General features: G+C 43.1%; 1 protein-coding gene across 2 annotated transcripts in view; it reads right to left on the reverse strand.

The window, feature by feature from the left end:
- Positions 1–20,313, reverse strand: part of TTC27 (tetratricopeptide repeat domain 27) — a 522,480-nt gene that overhangs the window by 462,337 nt on the left and 39,830 nt on the right. For both annotated transcript variants that reach the window (XM_077283015.1, XM_077283016.1), the window contains 2 exons: positions 15,700–15,871; positions 3,291–3,420 (listed from right to left, as the gene is read on the reverse strand). In XM_077283015.1, the coding sequence (XP_077139130.1) occupies positions 3,291–3,420; positions 15,700–15,871 (302 nt within the window). The remainder of the gene's footprint in view (positions 1–3,290; positions 3,421–15,699; positions 15,872–20,313) is intronic.

Genomic DNA, 20,313 nt, shown 5'->3' on the forward strand with positions numbered 1-20,313 from the left:
AAACAAGTCATCAAATATGCTTATCGTCGCCTTTCGCTTCTATATCATTCTTCTACTACCATTCTGCGACGTGGTTACCAGGCGGCTGTGTGTTTGGACTATTAATGACCAACAACTATATCTATCCAAGCCAGCAGAGGGGAAAAGAAGCATTTCCAATATATCAGGGCTCTTGTCATGAAGAGCTTTTAGGAATGGCAGAAAGTATGCATCACTTCAAAACTTTGATTTACGATATGAAGATTGTGTCCGTTGTCTGCTGGTGTGCCGTCTAGCCTGTGATGAGGTCTCTCCTACAGAAAATGTGCCCTCATGACAAAAATAAAACGGTCATTCCTCCTATAAAGGGAAATGTAACTAACATGTATAGAAAGATTAATGGAATAATTAGTAACCAACATTTATTTACTTTTAAGTAAAGGTGGGAGATCTTTTGTTCTATTATTTAGCTTATTTCTTGCTTTTTTAAGGCATTTTTCTTCCATTTCTCAAGAGATTTCCAGCACATTGACCTGACATTGAAGTGACATTGTGGGAATCTCAGGATCCCGATTATATAGATTTCTGTCCCTCTCATATTTAAAAAAGTGGTTTTATATGAGGAGTCAGTCTTCAGTGCACACTATGAGTCAAAATGCAAGAAATGAGCATCCTCACTTGACTACTCCCAGACTGATCATCCAAAAGCAGCCATCACTCCAAGCCAGCACCCTTGTTCTTGGGGTTGGTAAGCAGCCAAACTTCCTGCTCCCCAATCAGATATAGAGGAGTCCTTACTTATCTTGTGCTCTGCCTCACCATACCATGAGAACTGCACCTTGTCAAGGGTTTTGCTAGCATGATGTGATACGGTGCGACATTTTCATGTATTTGCTTCATGAGAAATTGGGAATTCTCTAACAAGATAAAAAACTTGTGAGAAAGGACACTGCATTTATGGCAAATTATATAAATATTCCAGAAAAAAGGGAAAACTTCCCTGCATCTCTCCATGCTCATCCGAGAGAGTCAGGCCAAGTATGCAAGTGACACGCGGATCAAACTCTGATCAGAATGTGATCCGATTCTCTTGGATGAGGAGAAGACGGAGAACAAAATTTCTCCATCTTCTCCACTGTATCAGTGCGGGGAAATCAAACTGCTCTCTGATGTCATCAGAATGCAATCCGATGGTTTCCACGAGGACTATTACTTACATCAGGGAAATGTAATTTAAGCAAAGAAAAAAGTAGATTTAAAATTTGATCTGCAAATTATTAGAACACTTAAAAAGTAATTCTAAACACCATAAATCTCCCGAAGATCTACAACTGGTCATCTGTACAGTATAATGTCTTTATTACATGCTCTTTGTGACCAACTTTGACTCCTTAAGTCACTAATCTGGTTATTTACTTTGATACAGTATATACCTCACACTGGGGTAAATATCGCACTGCATAGTGCCATGTCAAAGAGACTGCACAGCACAGGGTAGGATCGATCCTCATGGTGTGAAAGGGAGCAGAAATGTTCAGATCACACTCACAAAATATGATAAACAACGCTCATAGTGAGAGTGATGGTCTGCAATGGGATCTGAATGCAGGAGGCTTACTGCATGCAATCAAGCTCCTGCCATAGAAACACATAATGCCTTGCTAAGGCTTACACCAGATGGGAATACATACATGCTGAGAGGACTCTCCCAGCAATCCTGTGAGCAGATCAATGGTAATACTGATATTATACATCTTATAACCGGCATGTATTAGATTATGGTTATGTGTAACCAGGAAGTAAGGGATGGAAGGGAGAGGAGGGAAAAAGGAAGGGAGAAAGGAAGGAGGAAGGGAGAGAGGAAGGAAGGAAAGGAGAAAGGAAGGGAGAAAGGAAGGAAGGGGTGAAAAGTATGGAGGAAGAAAGGGAAGGAGGAAGAAAGAAGGAGGAAGATAGAAAAGGTGCAATAAGAGACTAAGGGAGGAATGAAGACGGAGAAGCAAGAGTGGAAAAAAGTGGGAAGGGAGGCTAGGGAGAGAGGAAGAAAGAGGCAAAAGGGGAAGGAAGAAAGGGAGAGAGAAAAACAAAGAAACAAATGAGTGACAACGAAAGGAAAGGGAGGGAGAGAGAGCGAGGAAGAAAGAGAAAGAGAGAGGAAGAGGAAGAAAATGAGAGAGGGAGGAAGAAAAAGAGAATATAGATGAAAATGGGAGGAGGAAGAAAAAGAGAGAAGGAGGAAGAAAAAGAGAGAATGAGGAAGAAAAAGAGGAGGAAGAAAAAAATAAAAATGAGGAAGAAAAAGAGAAGGAGGAAGAAAAAGAGAAGGAGGAAGAAAAAGAGAGAGGGGAGGAAGAAAAAGAGAGGAAGAGAAAGAGAGAGGAGGAAAAAGAGATAAAGGAAATTGTAATACAATCTGCTTAGCTGTATTCCGAATTCCCATGGTAGTGAGTAGGTAGGTAGGACAAACCCTTTAATCACCATTTAAAAAAAATAGTGAAGTGCTTCTAATCTGGTTTGTTTTTCAAATTCTCAAGATATTAGTTTACTGTCAGTGAATGACTTGTGATGAGGTCGGTGACTGACTGCAGTATTCACAAGGTTGTGGATGGAGACATCACTGCTGAAGCCCAGTAAATAAAGACCAGTGCGGAGCAGCAGAGAGCCAGCACTGGCCATGGTGGGGGGGTGGTACGTCAATACAGAAGAAATGCTTATTTTGTTATCTGACCCTGTTGCGTACCTTTGCCCCAACTTTGCCTGATCTTGGACAACCCCTGTAAAGAGTTATAAATATCTCAGACAATCAAGATACTTCCACTGGATATGCCATAAATGTCCGATAGATGTGGGTCCCACCGAACTCCATAATGGCGGCCCTCCATTGTCACATACAGGCAAAAATGAATGTGGTGAACCCCTGTTCTCAAGTGAGGTATGGGACCCACATCTATCAGACACTTGGAGAGTGTCTGTATGTGCCATAAATGTCTGCAATGGAAGTAAGGTAGGATTAACCCATTAGCATGCCATGCGCCATAACACATCATCTTCCCCTCAGGCTTGCACCAAAGCATGGTGGATCCAGGCAAAACAATGTCTGAGTTTTTCTTGAAGTCTTTTTTTTTCAATGAAATGATTCCAAATCAACAACTGTGGATAAGCCGAGCTGCAGTGGTGACAGAATCTGACGCCATCGTTACTGAAATTACTGAGATCTTATGGAGACAGCCCACTATGACAAGCCAGAGATGTGATTGGTTCCGCGGTACATCACACAATCGCGGTATATTACAGCAGAGATTTCTTCTTACCTCTGTAAAGCGCTCAAACAGTTGTGATGGCAAGAAGTCTTGAGGCTCCGAGAGCACAGGGGGTCCCGTCCAATTGCTCTGCACAAAGAGGTGGAGGCAGCCGACTCCCAGAAGAAACACCTGCAGTTGCCTACATAAAATTATACAAAGTACTTAACAGGCAGTGTTACCTCAAACATAACAGTCAGCCCCAAACCTAACCTTAAATGTACGTCTTCTTGGCCTATAAGGCAATACCTGAGGAATTGGACTTTGCCTTTTCAGAGATGAGTTTGGGTTCTATAAATCATTGCACACAGGAGGATCACTGTGTTCTAATTGGAATATGTTCCTTTTTAACAAATTGAGGATGTCCTTTACATCGTCAGGTATTTAAGGGGAATATGTCAGCAGGTTTTCTCTAAGTAATCTGACAGCATCCTGAGGTAGGGGCCGAAACCACAATTATGATGATGTATCACTTAGCTTACTGAGAGCAGCAGTTGTGACAGAATCACAGTATTCTCTGCAGCAGATTCAGCAGAGCTCGGAATGCTGAGCCCGCAGCACTGATTGGCAGCAGTGTACAATGTACACACAGCACAGAGAGCTGCTGATCAGTGCTGAGCCGGGCGGGACTACGAGGCCGCTTGTCCTGTAGTGCTAATCTCCAGCCGATTGAACAATGAATTTACTGGAACAGGAAAACCCAGCCCAGGAAGTGATCCATCTGTGAAATCAGGGCCTTGGCTCCTATCTCATGCTGTTCTCCGAACATAAAGCAAAAGCCTGCTGACAGGTTCCCTTTAATGATAAGCCCTAGAAATGAATGACAAAAGTAAACAGAAAATAAATGTGACCCCTTCAGTATCCTCTGTATATACCTGAAACCGAGCATCTAGTAGAAGCTGCAGCTCTTGATTACCAAGTGGGTGTGGTTTACTATTAGTCACATTGCAGATAAAGCAAAGAGGAGAGGCTCCACCTGGAACCAGTGCTACAGCCACACAGAGGATTCCTTTAGATATTTCTCCGTGTAAGGGAGGTCGGGCAGTCCAAAATGACTGTACAGGTGCTTAGTGCACCCTTGGTGTGGCAGATGTTCTAAGTGCACCCTCTCACCTGCTTGTTTTCCATCTATTTCCACCCGTCTCGGGCTCTATAAAGCAACAGCTGTCAATCAAAGAGGGAGTGGGGGGGGGGTAAACAAAATACAAGGTGATGGGAAGGTGCACTTAAAGGGGTTTTCCAGTCTAAATCGATAAGTGTGCTGACAGTCTGTGTGACTGCAGACTTATAATCCCCCCAGCACATGCACTGTGCGCTCAGGGATTCGTCGGTTTCTGAGCCGGGACCGGAGGGTATGTATGCATTATGCCTATTCCAGGCCAGAGCCAGTCCAATGTGCCGCGCCCCGACTAGTGAGGCGGCCGACCAGTTGGTATGGAGTGAGGCTGCGCCTAATGGCCAGGATCTGGCCTGGAGTCTGTATAACTCATACATAGCCTCTAGTCCCGGCTCAGAAACCGGCAGATCCCCACAGCGCATAGTGCATACACTGGGGGGATTCATAAGTCTGCAGTCACAGAGCCCGTACTTGGTTTGAGCAGACATTCTGTGCTGACAGAGTCCCCTTACACTGTAATCAGAGACAAAACAGCATCAAAGGAAGAAATGTAATTTTATTGAACTTTCTATGTTTACAGTTCCAGTGACAGGTTTCCAGGGAAATGCATTTAGGATATGTCCGGACTCTCCCCTTGTACCAATCTGTCCTTGTTAGTTCACCATATTTTATACTTCTATCTTGTATGTAAACCCTTCTCATGTACAGAACCATGGAGTCAATGCTGCTGTAAAAATAAATAATAATAAAAATAATATTCCATGTGTGTGAGACTGGAGGGTACAACTTATGCAAACCTCAACTGATGAGGACATCCGTAGGCTTCTGCTCTAATGCCTGGAGTATATGGGAGGAGGCAGCGGCAGGGAGACTGGAGAGCGACAGTCAGTGGATTAGATTTCCATACTTACCATACAAAACCATAAGTATCAAACCATTGTTTCCCACTTTAGCACAGAAAACTTTAATTGCTTGAAAAAGATGAAAATGAAAGAACAGTACACACAAGAATGGGAACAATTTCTCATCACTGCAGTGGTGACTAAAGCTATGGTCACATCATGTTTGACCCTATGTTAAATGGCTCCATAGGGGCTTATGTCCAAACCCTCACAAAACAGGCTTTGGGTATATGTGCTGACTGGGCCACAGTGGCTGAGTGGATAGCACTGTTGCTTTGCAGTGCAGGGGTCCTGGGTTCAAACCCCACCAAGGACAACATCTGCAAGGAGTTTGTATGTTCTCCCCGTGTTTGCGAGGGTTTCCTCCGAGTTCTCCGGTTTCCTCCCACATTACAAAAACATACTGATAGGGAATCTAGATTATGAGCCCCAATGGGGACAAGCGTAGGGTCAAACATAATGTGAATCTTGCCCTATAACAGAAAAAAAACGTAACACGCACATTTGTACAATATTATACTAAGTTTTATAGGCACAAAACCCAAACAGCTGAATGTGACCAGAGATTAGGAGATAGCATATGAATCCAAGAACGGGATATAATTCTATATTCCCCAGGGGATTCATAAGAATCAAAGCAAAACAAATTAAATGTCCAAATCTACTAAATAATTCAAGACACCAGTACAAATCAGTACGGTTATCACCCAAGTAATTTGTAAGCGGCCATATGGTATCTAGACACATCTTGCGAAATGCATTACACATAGAGATCTTCTATTGAATAATGTGCTCACACCAAATGCTTACAATGAATAGGAAAGATATATATCTTTGTAGCTTGTTAGCCAGTAGATAGAAAAATAGTAAGATTTGACAGTCCTCAGTGGTTGATACCTTTTAATGGCTAACTGAAAAGATGGTAACAAATTGCAAGCTTTCGAGACTACTAAGGTCTCTTCATCAGGCATAGAAAAACACAAAATCTGAAGAAACACATTTATATACAACACAGCACAGAAATACTGCAATAGATAAGACAAGTGACGTGAAGCAGAACTATCATTATGGGAGAGGGATAAACACTTGTGGCCATAAATATTGGAACAGTTCATAGATAAGGAGTGTGAAAGTTTTATTGTCCTCTGATTGGGGTCTGGTTCTGTGTTGTGATGCCCCCATAAGGTCTGAGGAGCAAATTCCTTAATTGATGTAAAAAGACATAAATCCATGCGACACATTCATTCCTGCACTGAGTGTGTCAAAGGTTGTCATGAGTCCCTTCTGTCTCGCTTAGATTTGAAGTTACCTTTTAATAAAAGTGTGAGGATCTGAGGTTGTGGGCTATCAAAATCACCTAGGCAGGTTAATGATGCAACTATTTTTATTCCATACATCCATGGTTATACAACAAATCCATGTAGATGGCCAAAATACAATGTCCTCAGTCCACAAGTTACCAATCTGAGACCGGTAGTTCCACTGGGCCCATTCCAGGCAATACCCACTGTGACTCAACGTTTGGTTGGCCCACAGCTTTTGGTATCTCCAGCCGGTATAGTGTGCAGTCACAGCCTATGTTCCTCCAGACGATGGATATCACGACCATAGCTCATGGATATCCCTCCAGCCAACATTCAATCTCCAAAATGCCATAGACCACCATCCATCCATCCCAGCTTGGATACTCTCTCACTTCGTAGTCCCTCCAACCACTGCCTGATTCAATCTATGTGCCTTTTTCTCCCCCCCCCTTAAAACAATTTTCTTTAGCTCACAGAACAGAGAATATTCCATCACCTGGGGCTGATGTAAGATGATTGCTTTACATTTACCTTTACCAGTCTCCTGTTTGGCCTTAGCTATACATAAGATCTAGCCTGCTCCTCTTCCTCTGCTTACTGTCACTGAATGGAAACATTGATTCCTGAGGACGAACTGACGAGCAAGAAAATCACTAATAAAACACAGCAAGAAAATATCTAATGAAACACAACAAAACCGGTGCTCTGTGCTGGAAAAAGTCTCCGCTCCACGCCCATTTGTCCTATAGTCTTTAGTAAGCAGCAAGTAATTTTATTTAGATTGTGCTGTGATCAGGGCTACAAAAATGTTTGCCCACAGGTAGATCCATTCTTTTTTCTCTTCTTGTGTGGTGATGAAAATTCATCCTTGTTCTCAGCTTTTGCCCTGTCTCCCCCACATACAGACCCCCAGTTGGACATTTAGTACAAATAATTAAGTACACCACATTAGATGTAAAGCAGCTGAAAGTACCTGGGATCTTGTAGTCCTGATGTGAGTTGAGGATCTTTATCTTGTCCGTGGTCATTATAAATAGACAGGTTTTGCATTTTTTTTCTGGTTGCAAGGAAAGGTTCATGCAGCTGTAGGAGGACAGGGAGCTTCTGAAAATGATGCTTCTTAGATTTGGGGGCTGTCTATAACTCAGTAGTGGGGGGGTCAATATGGATTGCAATCGGTCATCTTTTTGTAGTAAAAGGTTGCAATATCCGTGAAGCTCATCTTAGTACTTCCAGATTTGGATTGTAGGTGACTACTAGAGGCACCCTGTTATTTTCTTCTTTAGCTTTGTAATGTAGCAGTTGATTCCTTGAAATTCTGGTGGCTCTTATAATTTGGTTTTCAGTTGTTCTTGGATGGGAGCTCGGATTCAAAAAGGTCTTTCTGAAGTGAACAATGTGTTTGTCTTTATCCATGGGGTTGGAACATATTCAATTGTATCTGATGGCTTGGAAGTAGACAATAGAGTATTTTATGTGTTTTGGATGGAAACTGTCCCATTTAAGATATGTTGGACGGCCGGTAGGCTTCTGATTCAGGGATGTCTCTATTTCATTGTTCTGTAGCTTAATCATAGAGTCCAAAAAGTTAATTTCAGTACAGAAGTAGTTGAGTGTTTCTCCCCGATACGCCTTTTAACGGCGGCAGTTAAGGGTACTTAAACCACAGCGCCGTTAATTAACGGCGCTGTGGAAAAAGTGGATAGCGCACCCCCAGAGTCGAATTTTCTCTGGGGTCTCGGTTGCTGGGGGTAGCCGAGGCCCCAGAGAACATGATTCGGGGGTTTTTTACCGACCCCAGGTTGCGATCGCCGGTAATTAACTGTTTACCGGCGGTTGCAAAAAAAAAAACGCGATTTCCCATTTAATTTCTCTGTCTTCCGATGTGATCGCACATCAGAGGACAGAGAAATGTGGTCACCGATCGCCCCCCCGATACTCACCTGTCTCCCCCGGTGCTCCTCGTGGCTCCCGATGGGCACCGCCATCTTGTTCCGGCCAAGAAATGGCAGGCGCATGCGCAGTGCGCCCTCCGGCCGGCACCCGGAAGATCTTTGGGGTCTCGGCTGCCCGGGGTAGCCGAGACCCCAAAGAACATGATCGGGGTCTGTTTTTACCGACCCCTGTTTTGCGATCGCCGGTAATTAAGTGTTTACCGGCGACCGCAAAAAAAAAAAGCGATGTGTAATTATCTGTCCTCTGATGTGATCGCACATCAGAGGACAGAGAAATAGGGGGATTCGGGGACCTTGTTATACTTACCGGTGTCCCTGGGTCCTCCTGTGTCCCCTCCTGGCCGCCGGCTTCTTCCTCCGGTAAGAAAATGGCGGGCGCATCCGAAGTGCGCCCGCCATGATATGCCAGCCGGCAGCTAGGGGAGTTGGGGCTAAATTTAGGGTTAGGGTTGGGGCTAAGATTAGGGTTAGAGTTGGGGCTAAATTTAGGGTTAGGGTTGGGGCTAAAGTTAGGGTTAGGGTTGGGGCTAAATGTAGGGTTAGGGTTGGGGCTAAATTTAGGGTTAGGGTTGGGGCTAAATTTAGGGTTAGGGCTAGGGTTAGGGTTGAGGCTAAAGTTAGGGCTAGGGTTAGGGTTGGGGCTAAAGTTAGGGCTAAATTTAGGGTTAGGGTTAGGGTTGGGGCTAAAGTTAGGGCTAGGGTTGGGGCTAAAGTTAGGACTAAGGTTGCGGCTAAAGTTAGGATTAGAGTTGGGATTAGGGTTAGGATTTGGATTAGGGTTGGCATTAGGGTTACGTTTGGGATTAGGGTTAGGTTTGGGATTAGGGTTAAGGTTAGGTTTGGGATTAGGGTTAAGGTTAGGGTTGGGATTAGGGTTAGGGGTGTATTGGGATTAGGGTTAGGTTTGAGGTTAGGGTTGAGATTAGGAGTGTGTTGGATTTAGGGTTCTGATTAGGGTTATGGTTGTTTTGGGGTTAGGGTTGTGATTATCGTTAGGGTTGTGATTAGGATTATGGATCGGGTTGGGATTAGGGTTAGGGGTGTGTTGGGGTTCGGGTTGGAGTTAGAATTGGAGGGTTTCCACTGTTTAGGTACATCAGGGGGTCTCTAAACGCCACAGCCAATTTTGCGCTCAAAAAGTCAAATGTTGCTCCCTCCCTTCTGAATTCTGCTGTGCGCCCAAACAGTGGTTTACCCCCACATATGGGGCATCAGCGTACTCGGGATCAATTGGACAACAACTTTTGGGGTCCAATTTCTCCTGTTACCTTTGTGAAAATAAAAACTTGGGGGCTAAAAAATCTTTTTTGTGGAAAAAAAAATTATTTTTTATTTTCACGACTCTGCATTATAAACTTCTGTGAAGCACTTGGGCATTCAAAGTTCTTACCTCACATCTAGATAAGTTCCTTGGGGGGGTCTAGTTTCCAAAATGTGGTCACTTGTGGGGGGTTTCTACTGTTTAGGTACATCAGGGGCTCTGCAAACGCAACATAACGCACGCAGACCATTCTATCAAAGTCTGCATTCCAAAATGGCGCTCCTTCCCTTCCGAGCTCTGCGCCCAAACAGTGGTTTACCCCCACCTATGGGGTATCAGCCTACTCAGCATACATTGCACAATAAATTTTGGGGTCCAATTTCTCCTGTTACCCTTGTGAAAGTAAAAATTTGGGAGTGAAAAGATCATTTTTGTGGACAAAATATGATTTTTTTTATTTTCATGGCTCTACATTATAAACTTCTGTGAAGCAGTTGGGGGTTCATAGTGCTCACCACACATCTAGATAAGCTCTTTGGGGGGGTCTAGTTTCCAAAATGGGGTCACTTGTGGGGGGTTCTACTGTTTAGGTACATCAGGAGCTCTGCAAATGCAACATGACGCCCGCAGACTATCCCATCAAAGTCTGCATTCCAAGCGGCGCTCCTTCCCTTCCGAGCCCCGATGGGTGCCCAAGCAGTGCCCCCCCACATATGGGGTATCAGCGTACTCAGGACAAACTGGTCAACTGATTTTGGGGTCCAATGTCTCCTGTTACCCTTGAGAAAATAAAAAACTGCAGGCTAAAAAATCATTTTTGAGGGGAAGAAAAAGGATTTTTAATTTTCACGGCTCTACGTTATAAATTTCTGAGAAGCACTTGGGGGTTTAAAGTGCTCACCACACATCTAGTTAAGTTCCTTAAGGGGTCTAGTTTCCAAAATGGGGTCACTTGTGGGGGGTTTCTACTGTTTAGGCACATCAGGGGCTCTCCAAACGCGACATGGTGTCCGATCTCAATTCCAGCCAATTCTACATTGAAAAAGTAAAACGGCACTCCTTCTCTTCCAAGCTCTGCAGTGCGCCCAAACAGTGGTTTACCCCCACATATGGGGTATCGACGTACTCAGGAGAAATTGCACAACAACTTTTGTGGTCTAACTTCTCCTATTACCCTTGTAAAAATAAGAATTTGTGGGCGAAAATATCATTTTTGTGTAAACAAATGCAAGTTTTTATTTTCACGGCTCTACGTTATAAATTTCTGAGAAGCACTTGGGGGTTTAAAGTACTCACCACACATCTAGTTAAGTTCCTTAAGGGGTCTAGTTTCCGAAATGGTGTCACTTGTGGAGCGTTTCCACTGTTTAGGCACATCAGGGGCTCTCCAAACGTGACATGGCATCCGATCTCAATTCCAGCCAATTCTGCATTGAAAAAGTCAAAAGGCGCTCCTTCTCTTCCAAGCTCTGCGGTGCGCCCAAACAGTGGTTTACCCCCCACATATGCGGTATCGGCATATTCAGGATAAATTGCACAACAAAATTTATGGTTAAATTTCTGTTTTTACACTTGTGAAAAAAAATAAATGGTTCTGAAGTAAAATGTTTGCAAAAAAAGTTAAATGTTCATTTTTTCCTTCCACATTGTTTCAGTTCCTGTGAAACATGTAAAGGGTTAATAAACTTCTTGAATGTGGTTTTGAGCACCTTGACAGGTGCAGTTTTTAGAATGGTGTCACACTTGGTTATTTTCTATCATACAGACCCCTCGAAATGACTTCAAATGTGATGTGGTCCCTAAAAAAAAAAATGGTGTTGTAAAAATGAGAAATTGCTGGTCAACTTTTAACCCTTATAACTCCCTAACAAAAAAAAATGTTGTTTCCAAAATTGTGCTGATGTAAAGTAGACATGTGGGAAATGTTATTTATTAACAATTTTTTGGGACATACCTCTCTGATTTAAGGGCATAAAAATACAAAGTTTGAAAATTGCAAAATTTTTAAAATTTTTGGCATATTTCCGCTTTTTTCATAAATAATCGCAAGTAATATCGAAGAAATGTTACCACTAACATGTGTCACGAAAAAACATTCTCAGAATCAGCAGGATCTGTTAAAGCGTTCCAGAGTTATAACCTCATAAAGTGACAGTGGTCAGAATTGTAAAAATTGGCCTGGTCATTAAGTACCAAATTGGCTCTGTAGGGGTTAAGGGGTTAAGTTGATGGTGGGATGAAATTGATTAAATTGTTCATGGAACATCGTTAGCTGTGGCTCAGACTCCATCCAGATGATTAAAATATCAATGTAACAGTAGTAGGCCAGAGGCCTGATGGGACATGAGGACAAAAAGTCGCTTTCAAGCTTGGCCATGAAAAGATTTGCATACTGTGGAGCCATTTTACTTCCCATAGCTGTGCCAGTCTCCTGTAGATATTATATTGTTATCAAATTCAAAGTAATTGTGGGTGAGAATGAATTTTATAAGTTTCACCACAGAATCAGAATCAGTCCCTGTGTTTTCCATGATGACTTTGCAGGCATTTAATCCATCCTGGTGTGGGATATTAGAGTACAAAGATTCCACATCCATGGTGGCCAGGATGGTTCCTTCTGGTTGAGGACCTATTGCTGATAGTTTGTTCAATAGGTCAGTTGTGTCCTGAATGTAGCTGGGTGTATTTTTTACCAGTGGTTTAAGAACACCCTCTACCCATCCAGATACCTGCGCAGTAAGGTTGCCCACACATGAAATAATTGGTCTTCCTGGATTTCCAGATTTGTGGATTTTGGGAAGCATGTAGAATGTCCCTATTCTTGGACTCTCTGGTATCAGGTCATCGGCTCTTATGCATTTGTCAGGCAGACAATTCTGCTTCACGTCACTTGCCTTATCTATTGCATTATTTATGTGCCGTGTTGTGTATAAATATGTGATTCTTCAGATTTTGTATTAGTTTATGCCTGATGAAGAGACTGGAGTAGTCTCCAAAGTTTGCAACTTGTTAACATCTTTTTTTGTTAGCCATTAAAAGGCATCAACCACCGAGGACTCTCAAATCTAAATAGAATGAATAGGTCAGACAAGACAATTACTGCAATATACTAGTGATGAGCGAACGTGCTCAGTGATTCTCAGATATTACTCGTGTATCTGGGATGTGCTCGGCATTCGTCGAGAAATGTCTGGAGCTTGGATATAATGCCCAAATCACCGACCCACATGCTTGGCGCCTGTTACACAACCAATAAATATGCAGCCTACCAGTCACTGTAATGCTGTAGCCATCTGGGTAGTGGCATTACTGTGATTGGATGCTGTATTACTTCATGAGAGGTTATAAAAGAACTGGTGCCGCCATGCTCGGCTCACTGACGCCATTGCACAGCTCATGGACAGATCGTATTGGAGGGAGAGAGTAGATGTCCAGGCTTATGTGCACAATTTTAGGAATCAGAGTCCTGTAGTCATGATACTTTGCAGAATCATCATACTAAAAGTCCTTCTTAAGGCTAATCTTCTGCTTTGCTGTTTCTACATGATATATTCTGCATTTAGCCTAGGGACAGCTGGAGCAGAAGGAGTAGCTGAATACAGCCTTTAGGCAGGGCTTAGAGCTTTTCAGTCCATTGCTAAATATATAGCTCAATTAATCAAGGAAGCTTCAGAGACCTAGCAATTAGAAAATGTGTAAGGCACAGGGAAGTGGAAGTGCTGATGATGGTGCACACAGATGGTGAGGATGTGAGGCAGGTGCGACTGCACCTGTTGTTGGAGCACAAGCAACACACCCATCAATGACACACAGCTTCCTTTTCCACTTTAGGGAGGCACGAGACAGACCAATGCAAACAGGTGGTCGATTTGATAGGAGATAATGCTTACAGATGGAGGAAAACATGAGACCGGGAGATTCTACACAGCCAAACCTCATCTCATCTGCTCAGCGCGGATTGGGTAACAATGAGGAGGTGGAGGCTGAGGAGGAGTAACAGGAGGCTAGTACCCACACAAGCTTCGAGCTGTCTCTCCTATATTGATGGGCTGAGGAGGGGAATTGAGGAGGAAGAGAGGGAGAATGAGGAGAGTAGTCATCATGGTGGAGACACAGAAATGTTAGCTGTAGGGAGCTTGGCACAAATGGCGGAATTTATGTACCGCTGCCTTGCATTATATTTATCTTGGCCAAAAAAAAAAAAAAAAAAAGAGTACTGGTTGTTCACCCCGCCAGACCCATGCTAAAAAGAGAACTTCTCATCTCTACTTCCTAAAGTGGAGAGGTCTACTAAAATGGTACTATACCAGAAGGGCACTGTGAAAATATGTTGAAAAAATTCCCATCAGACAACGCCAGTGGCAGGTGGCAAGCTTCCTTGTCCAACCAAGCAAGAGAGCCGAGGGAGACACACACCAGCTACATGAGAGGAAGGGGTAGGTGGTCAAAGGTCTGGGCCAATTTCCTGACACCCTCCCAGCATTCAGGCCCTGATTACCGGGTATTTTAGACTAGAAGGGAAAAGTTTTTAAAGATGGTCAAGCAATACCTGGCCGACAAAATCAGCATACTAATTCCGCTATGAACTTCAATTATTGGGTCTCAAAGCTGGACACCTGGCATGAGGTGCCCATCTATGCCTTGGAGGTAATAAAAGTCAAAATAATCACTGCACTCGTATGGTTTCCAATTGCATTAATCAAAAGTTTATTAAACTTGAATTAGTGAAAGGAGGTACTGGGCGAATTAGCCAAGTACCTCCTTTCACTAATTCAAGTTTAATAAACTTTTGATTAATGCAATTGGAAACCATACGAGTGCAGTGATTATTTTGACTTTTATGACTTGTGGGATCAAGTATCCCGTTCACTAGCACCGTGAACTATATTGATTGAGTGCTAGCTTTCATTATTCTTCAGTTACTATGCCTTTGAGGTGTTGTGCTGCCCTCCCGCTAGCATCTTGTCTGAGCCGATTTTTATGTCCACCATTGGGGGGGTCATAATAGACACGAGCTTTCGCCTGTAAACATAAAATGCTGACAGGGCCACTCTGATCTTGCACCTATTGTGAAATTTGGTGGAGGATCGGTGATGATCTGGGGATGCTTCAGCAAGGCTGGAATTGGGCAGGTTGTTCTTTGCGAAGGACTTATGAATCAAGCCGCATACAAGGTTATCCTATAAAAACAGTTGATTTCTTCTGTTTAGGCAACGTTTTCCAAGTCTGAGGACTGTTTTTTCCAGCAGGACAACAATGCGCCATGCCACACAGCTAGGTCAATCAAGGTGTGGATGAAGGACACAAATCCCTGTCTTGGCCAGCCCAATCCCCAGACCTAAACCCCATTGAAACCTCTGGAATGTAATCAAGAGGATGATGGATAGTCACAAGCCACCAAACAACGAAGAACTGCTTACTTTTTGTACCAGGAGTGGCATAAGGTCACCCAAAAGCAGTGTGAAAGACTGATGGAAAGCATGCCAACACGCATGAAAGCTGTGATTAAAAATCATGGTCATTCCACAAAATATTGATTTCTGAACTCTTCCTGAGTTAAAACATTAGTATTGTTGTTTCTAAATGATTATGAAGTTGTATTTTTTTCCATTATTTGAGGTTTGCAAGTAATGCATTTTTTTGTCATTTTTAACCATTTCTCATTTTCAGAAAATAAATACAAAATTTATTGCTTGGAACTTCAGAGACATGTTGTCAGTAGTTTATAGAATAAAAGAACAATTAACATTTTACTCAAAAATATAAAAGAGAAAAATCAGACAAACTGAAAATTTTGCAGTGGTCTCTTAACTATAGCTCTCTCCCTATATATAATGAATGCAGAAAAAGCATGCACAATAAATTAATAGCTGGTGAATTACCTGTTGTTGTTTAGATCTGCAGGTGAGTCTAGGTAGGCAGCAATCTGTCTTTCCATATACAAATCAAAACTTTCTTCTGGCTCTGGAGCTCCAAAGATCTCATGTATGAATTGACTTAGCACAATACCCTCAAAATTACCTTCAAATAGCAAATGTAACAATGCTACGATTTCTGTAAAAAAGAAAATATAAAGCTTTACTAGCCAGAAAACTCATAATGTGTGTCGAAAAGCAAATTAATTAACTACTTTAGTCTAGCTTAGCACAATAGTTACGATCACTTTGTCACCAAGGCAATCAATACATAACAATGCATTTCCTTTATGCCTTAAATGCGCAGGTTTTAAAAAGAACCTTTCACTAAATGTTGAACTTGTCACAAGATGTAATGGTTAAAGATCAGAATAAAACTTTTTTATTATTATTTCACCCAACTCTTCAATGTGAAGATATTAGTAATCAAAGTATTTGACATCTAAGAAGTTATTTTTCATTTAGTCCAAGTGAGCGTTGTCAGAGAGTTTTCACTGAGGCGTGTTTTTCTTCACCCTGTATGACACAGCCTAATCATAGGCAAGCAGCAACACTCAAGAGAAAGAAGAACACACCCCACAATAACACAAAACTGGCTACTCCTGTGTGGCATGTAATGACAGACAGCCTGATCTTACTACAGAGTGATTACAAGTTGCTGTGTGTACAAGAGACATAAGTGTGATTACTGACATGTTATGGACCTGGTGGTTAGGTGCACCAGGAATGACCTGATAGTTAAACACGGAATCGGGATGAGCTCTGGGGAAATGGGAACTCTGCTGACCGCAAACCCTACTCCTATCAACACAACTAGAAATAGCCGTGGAGCGTGCCTGACTCTGCCTAGACGCCTCTTCACAGCCTAAGATGTTGTGAATTTGGATTCTGGGCTCCCCCGGTGGCTACTGGTGGAATTGAACTTGTGACATCATCTTCCCTGTTCACCTGTTCTGATTAGATCTGGGTGTCGCTATATAACCTGGCTTCTCTGTTAGATGCTTGCCGGTCAACAATGTTATCAGAAGCCTCTCTGTGCTTGTTCCTGCTCCCAGACATCTACTAGATAAGTTGGACATTCGTCCATGTTTTGTTTTTGTATTTTGGTTCCAGTTCACAGCTGCAGTTTCGTTACTGTGTCTGGAAAGCTCTTGTTGATCAGGAATTGCCACTCTGGTATTATGAGTTAATGCCAGAGTCCTAAAGTAATTTCTGGATGTGTTTTGTTAGGGTTTTCTACTGACCATGAAAGTATGCTTTCTGTCTTCTGCTATCTAGAAAGCGGACCTCAAATTTGCTAAAACTATTTTCCTGCTGCGTTTGTTGTTTCATCTCATATCACCGCCAATATATGTGGGGGGCCTCTGTCTCCTTTCGGGGTATTTCTCTAGAGGTGAGTCAGGTCTTATATTTCCCTCTGCTAGCATTATTTAGTTCTCCGGCCGGCGCTGGGCATATAGGGATAAAAAGTAGGACATGCTACCTGGCTGCTTCTAGATGATGCGGTAGGTTTAGTTCATGGTCAGTATAGTTACATCTTCCAAGAGCTTGTTCCTGTTGAGGCTTATGCTAGTTCTCTGGCCATGGAGATCATGACAGTTTGACCGGCCCACTAAAGGGTTAAAATCCTTGGCTGAGAAAGGAGAGAAATAAAGAAGTCTGCTGAAAAATTTTTTTTTTTTTTTTTTTTTTTTTCTCTAGTAGTTAGTGTGCTCTTAATTGGATCACTTGCCAGTCTGTCTATGCTGCAGTCTTTCTTTTTTTTTCTCTCTCCTTCTAATCTTTGAATGGCTCTATGTTCACCTGTCTATAATGGATCTACAGAGTGTAACTGCAGGTTTGAATAATCTCGCCACGAAAGTACAAAGTTTGCAAGATTTTGTTGTTCATGCTCCGGTATCAGAGCCGAGAATTCCTTTGCCGGAATTCTTCTCAGGGAATAGATCTAGCTTTCAGAATTTTAGAAATAATTGTAAGTTATTTTTGTCCCTGAAATCTCGTTCTGCTGGAGACCCTGCACAGCAGGTTGGGATTGTGATTTCCTTGCTCCGCGGCGACCCTCAAGATTGGGCTTTTGCATTGGCACCAGGGGATCCTGCGTTGCGCAATGTGGATGCGTTTTTTCTGGCCTTGGGCTTGCTGTATGAGGAACCTCATTTGGAACTTCAGGCAGAAAAAACTTTGATGTCCCTATCGCAGGGGCAAGATGAAGCTGAAATTTACTGCCAAAAATTCCGTAAATGGTCTGTGCTTACTCAGTGGAATGAGTGTGCCTTGGCGGCTACTTTCAGAGAGGGTCTTTCTGATGCCATTAAGGATGTTATGGTGGGGTTCCCTGTGCCTGCAAGTCTGAATGAGTCCATGACAATGGCCATTCAGATCGATAGGCGTCTGCGGGAGCGCAAACCAGTGCACCATCTGGCGGTGTCCACTGAGAAGACGCCAGAAAACATGCAGTGTGATAGAATTCTGTCCAGAAGCGAGCGGCAGAATTTTAGACGGAAAAATGGGTTGTGTTTCTATTGTGGGGATTCTACTCATGTTATATCAGCATGCTTTAAGCGTACTAAAAAGCTTGATAAATCCGTTCCCATTGGCACTTTACAGTCTAAATTTATTTTGTCTGTGACCCTGATTTGCTCTTTGTCATCTATTACTACGGACGCCTATATCGACTCTGGCGCCGCTTTGAGTCTTATGGATTGGTCCTTTGCCAATCGTTGTGGGTATGATTTAGAGCCTTTGGAGACTCTTATTCCTCTGAAGGGGATTGACTCCACCCCATTGGCTAATAATAAACCACAATACTGGACACAAGTGACTATGTGTATTAATCCGGATCACCAGGAGACTATTCGTTTTCTGGTGCTGTATAATCTACATGATGATTTGGTGCTGGGATTGCCATGGCTGCAGTCTCACAACCCAGTCCTTGACTGGAGAGCTATGTCTGTGTTGAGCTGGGGATGTAAGGGGACTCATGGGGACGTACCTTTGGTGTCCATTTCATCATCTATTCCCTCTGAAATCCCTGAGTTCCTGTCTGATTATCGTGACGTCTTTGAAGAACCCAAGCTGGGTTCACTACCTCCGCACCGTGAGTGCGATTGTGCTATAGATTTAATTCCGGGTAGTAAATACCCAAAGGGTCGTTTATTTAATCTGTCTGTGCCTGAACATACTGCTATGCGAGAATATATAAAGGAGTCCTTGGAAAAGGGACATATTCGTCCATCGTCATCTCCCTTAGGAGCCGGTTTTTTCTTTGTGTCAAAAAAAGACGGCTCTTTGAGACCATGTATTGATTATCGGCTTTTGAATAAAATCACGGTTAAATATCAATACCCATTGCCGTTGCTGACTGATTTGTTTGCTCGCATAAAGGGGGCCAAGTGGTTCTCTAAGATTGATCTCCGTGGGGCGTATAATTTGGTGCGGATCAGGCAGGGGGATGAGTGGAAAACCGCATTTAATACGCCCGAGGGCCACTTTGAGTATTTGGTGATGCCTTTTGGTCTTTCTAATGCCCCTTCAGTCTTCCAGTCCTTTATGCATGATATTTTCCGCGATTTTTTGGATAAATTTATGATAGTGTATCTGGATGATATTCTGATTTTTTCGGATGATTGGGACTCTCATGTCCGGCAAGTTAAGAGGGTTTTTCAGGTTTTGCGGTCTAATTCTCTGTGTGTCAAGGGTTCTAAGTGCGTTTTTGGGGTTCAGAGAATTTCCTTTTTGGGATATATTTTTTCTCCCTCTTCCATTGAGATGGATCCTGTCAAGGTTCAAGCTATTTGTGATTGGACGCAGCCCTCTTCTCTTAAAAGTCTTCAGAAATTTTTGGGCTTTGCCAACTTTTATCGTCGATTTATTTCTGGTTTTTCGGATGTCGTTAAGCCATTGACCGATTTGACTAGACAGGGTGCTGATGTTGCTAATTGGTCCCCTGATGCTGTGGAGGCCTTTCAGGAGCTTAAGCGCCGTTTTTCTTCTGCCCCTGTGTTGCGTCAGCCTGATGTGACTCTTCCTTTTCAGGTTGAGGTCGACGCTTCTGAGATCGGGGCTGGGGCAGTGTTGTCGCAGAAAAGTTCTGACTGCGCCGTGATGAGGCCTTGTGCCTTCTTTTCCCGTAAATTTTCGCCCGCTGAGCGGAATTATGATGTTGGGAATCGGGAGCTTTTGGCCATGAAGTGGGCGTTTGAGGAGTGGCGCCATTGGCTCGAGGGGGCCAGACATCAGGTGGTGGTATTGACTGACCACAAAAATTTGATCTATCTTGAGACCGCCAGGCGCCTGAATCCTAGACAGGCGCGCTGGTCATTATTTTTCTCTCGGTTTAATTTTGTGGTATCGTACCTACCGGGTTCTAAGAATGTTAAGGCGGATGCCCTTTCTAGGAGTTTTGAGCCTGATTCACCCGGCAACTCTGACCCCACAGGTATTCTTAAGGAGGGAGTTATCTTGTCAGCCGTTTCTCCAGACCTGCGGCGGGCCTTGCAGGAGTTTCAGGCGGATAGACCGGATCGTTGTCCGCCTGATAGGTTGTTTGTTCCTGATGATTGGACCAGTAGAGTCATCTCT

The sequence above is a fragment of the Ranitomeya variabilis genome, chromosome 2 (assembly GCF_051348905.1).
Source record: "Ranitomeya variabilis isolate aRanVar5 chromosome 2, aRanVar5.hap1, whole genome shotgun sequence".
In the NCBI taxonomy this organism is placed as follows: Eukaryota; Metazoa; Chordata; class Amphibia; order Anura; family Dendrobatidae; genus Ranitomeya; species Ranitomeya variabilis.